The 13,764-nt window shown below is 41.5% G+C and overlaps 2 protein-coding genes across 2 annotated transcripts in view; one reads left to right on the top strand and one right to left on the bottom strand.

Moving 5' to 3' along the window:
- SYCP2L (synaptonemal complex protein 2 like) overlaps positions 1-12,202 on the bottom strand; it is a 114,094-nt gene extending 101,892 nt beyond the window's left edge. The window contains 7 exon segments of the mRNA XM_025890873.2: positions 2,134-2,158; positions 2,539-2,643; positions 6,805-6,924; positions 7,331-7,468; positions 9,209-9,277; positions 10,645-10,804; positions 12,168-12,202. Coding sequence (XP_025746658.2) covers positions 2,134-2,158; positions 2,539-2,643; positions 6,805-6,924; positions 7,331-7,468; positions 9,209-9,277; positions 10,645-10,804; positions 12,168-12,202 — 652 coding nt within the window.
- Positions 12,203-12,823: 621 nt separating this feature from the next.
- The window catches only part of GCM2 (glial cells missing transcription factor 2), an 8,707-nt gene continuing 7,766 nt past the window's right edge, over positions 12,824-13,764 (top strand). The window contains exons 1-2 of the mRNA XM_025890872.2: positions 12,824-13,037; positions 13,121-13,354. Coding sequence (XP_025746657.2) covers positions 12,824-13,037; positions 13,121-13,354 — 448 coding nt within the window. The remainder of the gene's footprint in view (positions 13,038-13,120; positions 13,355-13,764) is intronic.

Raw genomic sequence — 13,764 nt, 5'->3', positions numbered from 1 at the left:
AAGGGCAGAAAAGCTGAAAAAAAAAAAATTCAAATTTTCAGGCTACAAAAATATGTAGAAGTCTGTTGTGTTTCTACACTAATAATGAGCTAACAAAGACAAATTAAGAAAATCCCATTTATAATTGCATTAAGACACTTAGGAATAAATTTAACCAAGGAGGTGATAGACCTGTACTCTAAGAACAGTAAGATATTAACGGGAAGAAAAAAAAAAACTGAAGACACAAATAAATGGATATACTGTGCTCACGGACTGGAAGAATATTGTTTAAATGGCCATACTACCCAAACCAATCTACAAATTCAACGCAATTCCTAGCAAAATACCAATGGTATTTTTCACAGAACTAGGATAATCTTAAAGTTTGTATGGAACAAAAAAAAAATAAATAAATAAAAAGAAAGATACCAAATAGCCAAAACAACCTTAAGAAGATGGAGGTATCATGCTTCCAGATTTCAAACCATATTACAAAGCTACAGTAATCAAAGCAGTATGGTACTAGCACAAAAATAAATGCATAGTGCAAAGAACAGAACACAGAGCCCAGGGATAAACTCCCACTCATCTAGTCAATCTACAACAAAGGATGCAGGAATATACAAGGTGGATACTAGTGAGGATGTGGAGAAAAGGGGACACTTGTGCATGGTCGGTGGGAATGCAAACTGGTAGAGCCACTCTGGAGAACAGTATGGAGGTTCCTCAAAGAGTTACAAATACCACATGATCTAGTCATTTCACTACTAGGTATTTACTCAAAGAAAATGAAAACACTAATTTGAAAAGATATGCACCCCTATGTTTATAGCAGCATTATTTATAACAGCTACGCAATGGAAGCAACTCAAGGGTCCATCAGTAGATGAATGGATAAAGAAGATATGGTATATACTATGGAATATAAATCATAAAAAAAAAAGGTGGAATCCTGCCATTTACAACATGGATGGACCTAGAGGGTATTATGCTAAGTGAAATAAATCAGAAATACCATATGATTTCACTTCTACGTGGAATCCAGAAAACAAATGAACAGCAACAACAACAAAAAACAAAAACACCAGATTCTTAAATGCAAAGAACAAAGGTGGTTGCCAGAGGGGAGGTGGTGGGGGGATGGGCAAAATAGATAGAGGATCAAGAGTTACAAAGTTTCTGTCACAAGTCTCGGAGATGAGAATTACAACTGCAGGAGTGCGGACAACACTAACACCATCTTGGCCTTCCGTCTTGCTGTCTTGTTCCTAGCCACACAATGACCTGCCCCGGGGCTCCATGCTCCCTGCCCCATGGAGGATAAGGTGTGTCCTGGCTGGAATGCGCACGGTCTCATTCTGACCATCTCTGAAGTAACGCACAGAAGGTCCTCTGTACAGATCCTCTGGCGAACAGATGGCACCACTTGAGATAACTAGCCTGAGACCTCACCACCATGCCCCTCACTCTATACAGGCTGGGGATTAAGGTCCGGACTTGGCAGCAAATAGCTGCATAGCTCAGGGATCCTTTGCCCGATCCCACCTCCCACCCCCCATCAGTAAGTTATCCTGAATAAAACTGTGTAAACAGTAGGGAGTGCTTGCTTTGTTTTTGGTCTTAGAGTGCCTTCGCAGACTGGAGAATATAAACAACACTGCAGTAATGTTCTGTGATGACGGAGTGGCTACACTCATCATAGCGAGCATTACGGGTTGTACACAATGGTCAAATCGCTATGTTGTACACCTGAAACTAGAGGTCAACTGTACTTATATTAAAAATATTTAAGACTTTATTTGACAGAGTGCTCACAAGCAGGGGATAGTGGGAGAGCGCATGCCTAGCAGGGAGCCCCATGTGGAAATCAATTCCAGGACCCTGGGATCATGATCTGAGCCCAAGGCAGACGCTTAACCAACTGAGCCACCCAGGCGCCCCCTCATTAAAAATATTTAAGACAAAATAAAATGGACCTCAGGCAAACCAAGACATACTTTACAACAAAATCTCTACATTGCCATAGGACTACCCTGAGATGGTGAATAAAGCCAAACACTGAAACCTGTTTTATGTCATTTAGACAAATATTTATATCAGAATATTCTAATGAAGAGTAAATAGTCAATTAGTGGTAAATAATATACTTACCTTTACTACTGCTCCTGGAAATAATCTAGAAGAAAAAGTAAAGCTTGTATTATTTTTAAAAACCATTATCAACTCTAACATTAATTCATTAGTGCTGATAGTTCTCTAACAGGCAGGAGTCAACTTTCATTAGTAGAAAAAAACTGAGAAATCCTATTTGACCTTCAATCATATTAAAATCAGCTTATCGCCTTAAACAGGTGAATGATGTATGCATGAAAATAAACCATTTCATTTTTCTATAGCACTGGTTAGATATGGTTTCTACTTCATATAATGTTCTAACAAAATGTGACAGTCTTGGTAAAACCCACATCTTAGAAAACATAAGTTTTATAAATAACTGAAGATTCCTACAAATAATCAATGGTATGTATTCAGTGAGGCATCCAACCTCATCCTTACCAAGGCTGTGTCAAAGAAGTCTTCTATAACATCAGTCAGGGATGTGTCAGATGCTGGATCTGCCATGGTCAGAAATTCTGTTGTTTTTTCAAACCAGGAAACCATGTACATAAGAGAAAAAACACTGATGGAATCTTCTATGACTATATAACAACTGCCTATTCGATAGTTTCATAAGTCTTTTACCAGAGCAAAATATTTTTAAGATTGGTTTCTATAACATTTCAATTAGACCTAGTTCTAAGGCCTCCATCTAGAACTCTCCAGAATGAAGTCCTACTGCTATAGAGTTGTACTAATAAGTTCTCAGATACCAGCAAGAGTTGGCCAAGATTAATGCCAGAAAGTCCTATATAGGGGCTAGTGATTAAAGATTAAGAGATAAATGAGCCTCCCCAACACTGCAGCAATTCTTGTCATCTGAGAGGCTGTAGAAAACAAACTAATAAAAGGAGATGCAGAATTTGGAAAGCACTCCAGAAGTATGTTAGTACAGTATATGTATGTCTCAAGCCTTTCTCTTGTCAAAAGCTTCCAGCTAACTGGAGATTTGTTTTCCTGTAGGAATGTATATCCACATTCATATTAAGTTGCTAGGATTGATAGGATTTAAAATAAACTCCTATAAACCCTCCAAGAACATTTATTCAAAAAAGCAAAGGCCATCTTTGGACAATTTTTTTGCTTATAAAAAAACATTCTGCATGCATAGTTTGAAATTATCAAATGAACATGTAGTAAGAGGAGTTTGTAATGAAAAACGCTTACAGGAATGAGCCTTGGAAACTTGGTCCACTTTGGAGCCAAGAACCCAAAGCACCCCACTGGGGACCATGGACAAACCAAATGTTCGCAACCTTGACTGCACATTAGGAAAACCTGGGAGCTTTGAAACACCCTGACACCCAGGACCCATCACAGACCCAGTATGTAGCAATCTCTGGTAGTGGGACCCAGAGAGTGCTTGTTAAAGCTCTCCAGGGGATTCTAGTGCACAGCAAGGGTGGCAGGCCACTATTAAGTTCCAAGTGATGTTTTTGATCTCAAATGAGGCAAAGATTTGTGCTAGACTGCATCATCCATGTTCTGAGGCAAACTTTTCTCCAACAGCCTAAGGGAAAAAAATCCTTCTATACAACGGAACTCACCGCTAAGGTGATATCCAGCCCCCATATCCATACTGAATTTTACACTTTTAAGTAAATTTTTGTCACTATTCCATTTACCACCCCAAATCCTATCCGCCCCCCCTCAGCATACCCAAATATATTGAGCATAGATAGAGAAGTGAGGGCAATGCCACATTTGATCAAGACTTGGGACTAGAAAGTCACTCTCTGGGGGCGCCTGGGTGGCTCAGTCATTAAGTGTCTGCCTTCGGCTCAGGTCATGATCTCAGGGTCCTGGGATCGAGCCCCGCATCAAGCTCTCTGCTCAGCGGGAAGCCTGCTTCTCCCTCTCCCCCTGCTTGTGTTCCCTCTCTCGCTGTGTCTCTGTCAAATAAAAAATCTTAAAAAAAAAAAAAGTCCCTCTCTGGACCTACTTATGTTTCATGATCCTACATTTCCCCACGGCTGTGTGATTACCAGAAGCCAGACAAAATATTTACATATATAATAGGTACTACTCATTATGTATGTCTTATAGGACAAGTTGCTTAATCCTCCAGGATCTTATAAATGCGTTCCTTTCCACAGGAAATTCTTACTCTGGGGAGAATAAGTTGCCAGTACATTTTGTGCTGACCTGCAAAAATAACCGACTTTAGAAGTATAGAATCTAGTATCCCATCCACTTTGATAGTATCAAAGTATTTTTCTTGGCCAAAACCTACATGAAACAGAACATGCTTTAGAATGTGCCTAAGTTCTGGTTCTGAAATTTCCATCACCAACTGGAATTCCAATGGAATATGGAAATTCCCATTTGATTTCAAAACTCCAGTGGAAATTTGATCTGACCCTTTAAATCTTGGAAGGGTATTTTAAAATCTAAATAGAAAATTCAGGTTGGGTCAGATCCCAACTCATCTCTGCCCCCACCCCCCAAAACCACCACCACCACCACCACCACCAGCTTAAGGTTCCAAGTTACCCCTGGGACATCATGTTCCATTTCCTTTGGAATGGTTTTACCTCCTCTTCCAGATTTCCTGTTAACTGCATATATATACGAGGGAGTTAGGTGGCACTACATGCAAAATGAAGTATGTAGTTTGCCTAAGCAAAATCCTTAGCTCTACCTCCCCACCACCCTGCAAACAGTTTTAAAGTCTGAGAGGGGTTAGGGAAAGCCTGGTATTTATTTGGTCTCCCTCCCACCCCAAAGAGGGGCCACATAGTTAGAGGCATTTTACAGTAAAAAAGGGCACAAACAGATCTCCCTGAGTCAACCTGGTCCTAACAAACTTCAGGTACTAGGTCCAGCAGGTGGGGTGGGGGGAGGGGAAGGTTTTAGAACCAGCCAGATCACTCTCCTGCCCCTCTATCTTCCCTCATCTCACCAACAAATCCAGCATCTAAGGGCTGAAAATCTTGTGAAAAGAGGGATATAACAGGAGATTCCACAAACTCTGCTTTGCTTTCAGACGCCATTGTCAAGGCACTCATAATATTACCCTGTGGCTATCCCCTAACAGGATAAAATGTCACAACTGCATAAATTAGAAGAAAAAATTTTGCTCTTTTTCACATTCAACTGAGAGTTTCAAAGTTGGAAAAATGGGCTGTGCACTCTGAAAAACAGTATGGAGGTTCCTCAAAAAGTTGAGAATAGGGGCGCCTGGGTGGCACAGTCGTTAAGCATCTGCCTTCGGCTCAGGTCGTGATCCCAGGGTCCTGGGATCGAGCCCTGCATCGGGCTCCCTGCTCTGCAGGAGGCCTGCTTCTCCCCCTCCCACTCCCCCTGCTTGTGTTCCCTCTCTCACTGTGTCTCTGTCAGATAAATAAATAAAATCTTTAAAAAAAAAAAAAAAAAAGTTGAAAATAGAGCTACCCTACAACCCAGCAATTGCACTACTAGGTATTTACCCCAAAGATACAAATGTAGTGATCCGAAGGCGTACGTGCACCCCAACGTTTATAGCAGCAATATCCACAATAGCCAAACTGTGGATAGAGCCAAGATGTCCATCAACAGATGAATGGTTAAAGCACACACATATACATGCGTATGCGCATACAACCATCAAAAAACCCAAAATCTTGCCATTTGCAACCATGAAGATGGAACTAGAGGGTATTATGCTAAGCGAAATAAGTCAATCAGAGAAAGACAAGTAGCATATGATCTCGCTGATATGGTCCTCTGTCTTGGTTCTCAAATTCCTCATAGGGGAAGCGAGGAAAAGGTGAAACACGATGAAACCAGAGAGGGAGACAAACCATAAGAGACTCAATCTCAGGAAACAAACTGAGGGTTGCTGGAGTGGTGGGGGGTGGGAGGGATGGGGTGGCTGGGTGATGGACACTGGGGAGGGTATGTGCTATGGTGAGCGCTATGAATTATGTAAGACTGTTGAATCAGAGACCTGTACCCCTGAAACAAATACATTCTATGTTAATAAAAAAAGATAGTAGGAAGGTAAAAATGAAGGGGGGGGAATCGGAGGGGGAGATGAACCATGAGAGACTATGGACTCGGAGAAACAAACTGAGGGTTTTAGAGGGAGGGGGGTGGGGGGATGGGTTAGCCCGGTGATGGGTATTAAGGAGGGTACATTTTGCATGGAGCACTGGGTGTTATACGCAAACAATGGAACACTACATCAAAAACTAACGATGTAGTGTATGGTGACTAATGTAACATAATAAAATTAATTTTTAAAAAAGTAAAATAAAGGAAAATGGGCTGTGGCAAGGGGAAGTATTTGATCATTTATCTAGATTCAATCTTGTTACTAATGTCTATTAAAAGTTTTAGAGCCTTTGGTGGGGGTTGTGGGGGGGGCATATAATTTATTCCCTACTCATTCTCTATTCCCAAGTTAAATTCACTAAAATAATTAAAACATGCAATTACAGCATTGGCTTGTCAAGGGGAGAAGACAGTAGGTCTGACTCATTCCTGCACACTCCCAAAGTGCTCAGCACATATCAGGAAACCTATACTGAACTTCATCTCTGACTGATACAGGCAATAAGCATCATGACCAATTTCTTTCCAAATTCGGTTTCAAAGGAACAGAAACTATCAAACTAGATAACTAGTTTCATTCCAGTTCTTTAAATGACCCAAAGCCATACAAAATTAAAACAAGACACTTATCTTTGGGATCAGTCCCTGCTGAATTAGCAAAGGTTCATCTTCTTTGAGGCCATCCATGAAGAATCGCTGAACACATTTCAGCAACAGCGAAACATACCGAAACTCATTTTTCTCCAGTTCCTGGGTATTAGACCACACTAAGTTAAAGCCTTACAATGAAAGTTATTAAGGGAGTGGATCCTAAAAGTTCTCATCACAAGGAAATTTTTTTTTGTTTAGGTTTTATTTAAGTAATCTCTATACCCGACGTGGGGCTCGAACTCACAACCCCTTGCTTTTCTGCCTAAGCCAGCCGGGTGCCCTTCATCACAAGGAAATCTTTTCTCTATTTTTATCTATAGGAGATGATGGATGTTAACTTATTGTGGTGATCATTTCACAATACAAGTCAAATCACTATACTGTACATCTTAAAGTTACAGTGCTGTGTGTCAATTATACCTCAATAAAACTTGGGGGCAGGGAGGGGGGACCTTCCAAATAATTACACATTAGTATTCTCCCCACAAAAAACAACTTTACTTGCCTTATTTATTGATCTGTCAAGATGATAGAATACAAGATGATTGTATTTTTGAGGAATGTGGCTTGCTCTCTGTTGAAAATATTCTTCTATTTTCTGAAATCCTTTATCATGGAATGTATCAATAATAAGTGACTGAAGCTGGAAAGTTAATAGTTTGCAAGTTATTTTCCCCTAAGAACATTTACTTCATAGTAATATTTCTACCATCAATAATTCAGTGTGGAGGGGCGCCTGGGTGGCTCAGTCATTAATCGTCTGCCTTCGGCTCAGGTCATGATCCCAGGGTCCTGGGATCGCCCCGCATCAGGCTCCCTGCTCCGCAGGGAGTCTGCTTCTCCCTCTCCCACTCCCTCTGCTTGTGTTCCCTCTCTCGCTGTGTCTCTCTCTGTCAAATAAATAAAATCTTTAAAAAAAAATAAAAAAAATAATTCAGTGTGGAATTAATAGAGGATAAATAGTTATATCTTGAACAGACCATTTAGCCAATGATTGAGCTTGTTGGGTGAAGACAGTTTGCAAAATGTGGTTTGTGGACCACCAGCAGCATGGGCATCACCTGGGGACTGATTAGGAATCAAACACTGGGGGAGGGGGGGTGGCCCGCAGGTAGCCTTCAGGGGATTCTCTTGTATGCTAAGTTGGAGAGCCACTCACTTAGGGAGAACTACATTTGAAGTACAGATATCTGGAGAAAAGACTTTACCTCAGTAATGTTAGAAATTCTAAGACACTAAAAAAATGCAAACCTATTATAAGTGACATAAATGATCAGAATAGAAGAAAATGAATTCCACAATTACAGATAGTTGACTAAGTATGCAAATTGTCATAACAAATGAAATTTTTTCCACCTAAACATCAGCCAAGAACTACTTCTAAATACATTTGAACAGAGACGTAAGTATCTGTACTAAAAAGATAGGATTTTTTTTCATTTTTAAAAATTCAGTTCATTCCTACAGGCTAAATTACCAATATACATTATTTTAATGAGGCATTTTACTGTATACAGCTCCAAATTCCACATTCTTAGTACTGATTTAAATGGAGAGATAGCATTTGAAATTAAACACGTGAACAGAATTATTTTTAAGTTAGCACATTTTTAAGTGAACCTTTTTGTGCCAAGAGTGTTGAGTGTTCCACAGATGTTCTCACGTGATCCTTAACACCACCCTGACAGGACAGATTCTTTATCTGGGGAGAATAGAAAGGCTGGGAAAGGTTAAGTACTTGCATGAGATCACCCAGGTGAGATTTACACTCAGATTCTCTGACTCAAAAGCTCAGGCCTCTGCCTAAAACTCCACTTGGCTTCCCTGCATTCAGAATAATTCCAAACCCTTTGCCTCGGTCTTCAGGGCTCTGCATGATTTGATCTGTCAACTTCTTCTGCCTGACTTCCCTACTAATAAGTCAAAAACAACAACAACAATAAAAAAAAAAACTAAAGTTAACTTACATTAAAATAAAAAAAAACAATAAATCAAATTCTGCCTTGCCTCAGGGCCTTTGCACTGACTGTTCTATGCCTAGACTGCTTCTTCCCTTTGGTTGGTAACCTGTTTCTTTGGCTCTGCACCAGGCTGTAAGCTCCACGTGGGCAGGAATTGTATCTGTTTGTTCAATACTGTCTACCTAGAATAGTACCTGGCCCAAGAAAATTTAGACTAAGATATTGGTAGGATACTCAAAGGCATGGTGATAAACTGAATGTAGGAGATTAGGGAAGGGGAAGGAGCAAAGATTTCTCTGCCCCTGGCTTGAGCAACTGAGGAACAATTGTGCAGTTCTGTGTGTGCACAGCACACACAGAACTAGAAAGAGACCACACACACCCTCTCCCTCCCCCCCCCAAAAAATTAGCTTGATCTTTACATAGAAAGCATCCAGAGCAATTCCACTCCCAGCGTCTTCCTTAACAGACTGCAAAGGACCTTCCTCTTCCTGTGTACAAAAAAATTGTTTAAAAAAAAGAAATGCATCTCAAGTTTTAAAAATAAATGAAGCTTCATATTGTCATCCCGAACAAAAACGTTTTGTTTGCTCATGCCGCTGATTATAGATCTAAGTAACATACTACTTAGAAATAATTTTTCTTTCTTCGGTACTATGACAAATACAGACTATCACAAGAAGCAAAGCAAACATCGTTGTAATCAACAATCACACAAAATAGACAAACTCTATAGTGGTAACTATAGAATAGATGGCTTTGGATTAATGAACCATTTTTAGAATGAGAGTTTGTAAAATGAAATTTTGGAAAGCGTGTTTCAAGCCCAGTCATGAGATTGAGCTTTAGGTTTCTGACTTTGGTGAGTTTTAAATACTCCTCTGGGACTTTTAGCACAGCTTCAAGGATCAAATATTAACAACCACCACGAGAGAATTCACAAGACATTTAGTAGTGGATTGTTACACCTTTTCCTCGAGAGTAATCCCTGGGTCTGCCACCTTGGTTTTCACAACACATTATGCCACATTAAATAACAGCATTTCATCTGCTCACTTCATCCCAACAATTATTTAAAAGTACAACACACCAAAAACTAGACTTCAAATATCTTCTAGAGAGGTTTTTTTAAAAATTTAGCTTGGGCTCGCAGTCTTCTATACGTACTTGACCAAGATCTTTGAATGTCAGCATATGATACAATATCATTATTTACAAATATGAAAAGTTGGGTGAATTCAAAGACCCAGATCCAGGCTTGTTTATTTTTTCACCAGCAGTGATTTGGGTTAAATGAACGTTGAGAAGTGGAAGCACTGGGGGTACCAATCCACCCCCAAATCCGGGGCCCCGGGCGTTTTAGGGACCTTTATCTACAGTGCGAGTAGCCCAAGTCCCCGCACTTGGGACCGTAGGTCTGGGGCCCAGATGGGTTAATGTCACTGAAAGGTCTACGGAGCAACAGGGGCTGGGAAAACATCCGGAGCAAATAGAGAAGGATCTCATTGCCTTCTAAACATTAATTCTCCGGTTTCCTCTTCTCTGAGCAAGGGATCAGAGGCTTCTATCCTGCCTGGTTGCCTCACTGAAAGCTCCCAATAAACTCCAATTAAACCTAAGGAGGTTGAAGGGTTCAAGAGGCCCCCCAACCCGCTCTTCCCACCCCCCCCCCGGCGTCAGGGCATGGTAGCAGATGCCGCGTCTCTGGGGGTACACACCAGCCTCTGCCCCCAGAGCCCGACGGACCACGCGCCCTTGGGCCCCCCTCGAACCGCGGAGAAAGGGCCCAGACAGGGCCCAGACTAAACCCGGACACCCGGACACCCGGACACCCGGACCCCCCCCCCGGCTCACTCACCGCCTGCATCCCGAGGCTCCCGGCCCAGAGCGCGCCTCGCAAGTGCGCCGCGTTCAGCCTCCTGCGGTTCTGCTGCCCAAAACCCGGGCGGGCTGGGCTGCGCTGCGGCGAGGGCTGGTGTAGCCTCGCGGCTTTTGAGTTCCAATCCTCGCCCAGAACGCTAATCAATTAACCGGCACCTGAATTTACTAAGCCCCTATTTGAGACGCAAGATACCCTTGCAGGTAATTAGCAATCCTGGTCAGGCCACCTGGGCGCATGCACGCACAGTTTAAAGCGATTTCTCAAGAGTCTGTGAACAACGTCATGTAAACATTCTTTATTTGCGGAATTCGAAACTGATAGATAGCCCCTTTGCGGAAGCCGGCAGTTTTTTCTCCACCTTTAACAGCTGGGTGAGCGGTCTTTGGTCTATTGATTCTGATACAGACTAAAACTGGATTTTCCCCTAGGAAGCAGATTTGTACCTGAAATTGTGAGAATATTCCTGAATTCACAAAAGGTTTTTTTGTTTGTTTGTTTCATTAACCTGGTGTACTCAGTCAAAAACAAAACCAAACAAAACGGGGTGGGGGGAGCAAACAAATAACTTCATCCACTCTGCTTGTTTTCTACCTACTTCCTTTCACCCAACTAGAGTGTGTACTAATGGCCAGGTTTCCGCCGTTAAGTAGCCTGTTTATGTGAACACAGTGGCAAAAATAAATTGGACTGGCGTTTTCTTAAAAACAAAAAAAGACCCCTCAGATCTAAACTTTCCTTGTGTAAAAATCAATTTGTGTTATGATTACAAACTATGGGTATTTCGTGTCAAGACATTTACAGAAGATACCTGTTTACATCAAAGCAAGACCCAGTAGAACCAGAATCTCTGCTAGGTCAGCGCATACATCTGCGGTCCATTCAAAATGATACTTATTTCAAAGACCATGATGTCTGTTTCCTGGTCAATACGATGTAAATATACTTACATTAATTTCCTGATTTTCATCTAAGCCTAGCAAATGCAAAGCCTTCTTCCTTTGCTTTTGAATTAATGAGGTTTTACTATATCAAAATAGTAATGAAGGAAGAGCCAGCTGTGAATATAAAGTGTTCTGAATCAATGAAAATACTAGTGCAGAAAAAAATGGAAGGATAGTAACAAACAATAATCAAAATTCAGTTTAAGTGCATTTGATTTTATAGAATAAAATAATATGAGAATATAATAAACAATATAATAAAATTAGTTTGCTTAATAGGCAAAAGCTTTATAATCAGTTATTTACAGAATTTTGGGGGAAAACATATCCTTCCAAACTATAGGGTTGCTAATGCATTCAAATTTTCTGGAGAAATGAAAGACAACATAATAAACACCACCACTACTTAATTATTTTTATTTTCAAATTTTCACTTCAATCAGTTTTTAAATTTTTTTAAAGTAGGCTCCATACCCAATGTGTGGCTTAATTAAGCTAACAAGCCTGAGATCAAGACCTTAGCTGAGATTGAACCAGATGCGCAACTAATTGACCCACCTAGGCACCCCTCGATTAGCTTCTTTTACTAACATGTTTTACTGAACCATACTTTTAGGGCAACTTGGAATAAAGATTTTAATTCTTCTGAAACTAAATATGGCAGAGAGTCTGTGACATTTCTTTGGACACCAGAATACACTTAGAAAAAAAAGTATGTAATTAATTGATTTGGCTTTAACGTTAAAAAAATGTATGCATTTGTATTGTTAAAGGTTAAAGACTCCTTAGGAACATTCCAAGATTATAGAGACAAGAAAGATTCTAATAATCTGTACAATAAGACCCGAAATTAACGTTTATATAGTCTCAGAGGTGATTTTGAATTACTTCTGAAGTTATGTTAAAACATTTTAAAGGATACATTATCTTAACCTATCACAATTAAAGAAATATGTGTGTAAAAGAAAAGTGTGAATAAGTTTAACGTTTGGAAGACAAACAGCATAAAAACAACTGAAGGACAGGAGTGGCCAGACCTTCGGCAGTCGGTTAATACGATAAAAATCTGCCGACAAAACTCCTGGGGGAAGAGTGGACACTCTCTTCGTTTCCTCCCCGAGCCTCGTGGCGACTACGCGAGAGTGATTTTAATCGGAAACCCTGACCTACACGATCTTTCAGAAAGAGAACTTTGGGGGAAGAGAGGCAGAGGGATGACCAAGTCACTTTTTTTCTGCGTGGACTTTCCGCCTCTGGTTGGGAGGAGCAGCCAGCTTGAAATTAGAGAAAGAAGAAAATTCGTGAAACTGCCCAAAGTTGGCATTTTTCGTCACCGGAGTTCTCCGCTGCCCGTAGCTGGCGGCTCTGAAAAGCATCTCACTATTGGACTGACTTTCCTAACAAATCTGACTGTGCCCTTGACCGGAGGTGAGAGAACAGCGAGCGCGGACAATTATTTAGCGCAAGATGTGGGTTTAAGGAGCATCTGCTTTTTCCGCCTTTGGCCAAAGTGAGAGACTGGTCCAGCAAGAGGCGCTGGCCTGGGCGCGCTCCCGGCCGGGTCCCACGCACCATCAGTCGGTGCTCCCGGAGCCTGCTGGGCAGTGCCCAGGTCCCTCGCGCGCCGGCTTCGGGGTTTGGAGGGATAGAGGTCCGAGCACCCCCCTCTAACAGTGATTGGCCTTCGGGGGCGGCTCTTCTCTGGATACGGCTGGGAACCGAAGCGTGCCGCCTGCAGAACAAAGGCACGAGAAAAAACTCCGGGAAAACACTTCCCTCGCCGCTCAGACTGGCTACAAAGAGATTTAAGTCATTTCAAACGATCTCTTTTATTGGACGCTTCCAGGTACCGGAATCACCCTAATGAGGCGGAAGAACAGACGAAGACTTGGTGTCGGTCCCGGGTGATCCATAGCATCCTGCGCCCCCTCACCTGGTTCCTCCAGGCTCCAGAAAACCTCCCCAGATGGAATGGGGTATTTCCATGACAATACCAATAAAGACGATCTTTAAAACTTTGTTTCCGGTGGGTGGCTACTGAGAATTCACTGAGTCCCAGTCCCCTTTTTAAACAGATAAGGAAACTGATGCCCAGAGGGAGTTGAGACGAGAGAGAGAGAGAGAGAGAGAGAGAGAGAGAGAGAGAGAGAGAGAG

Source organism: Callorhinus ursinus, unplaced genomic scaffold, assembly GCF_003265705.2.
Source record: "Callorhinus ursinus isolate GAN/ISIS: 27379988/994484 unplaced genomic scaffold, GSC_fseal_2.0 scaffold26, whole genome shotgun sequence".
NCBI classification, from domain to species: domain Eukaryota; kingdom Metazoa; phylum Chordata; class Mammalia; order Carnivora; family Otariidae; genus Callorhinus; species Callorhinus ursinus.
This window is presented reverse-complemented; position numbering and strand designations above follow the sequence as displayed.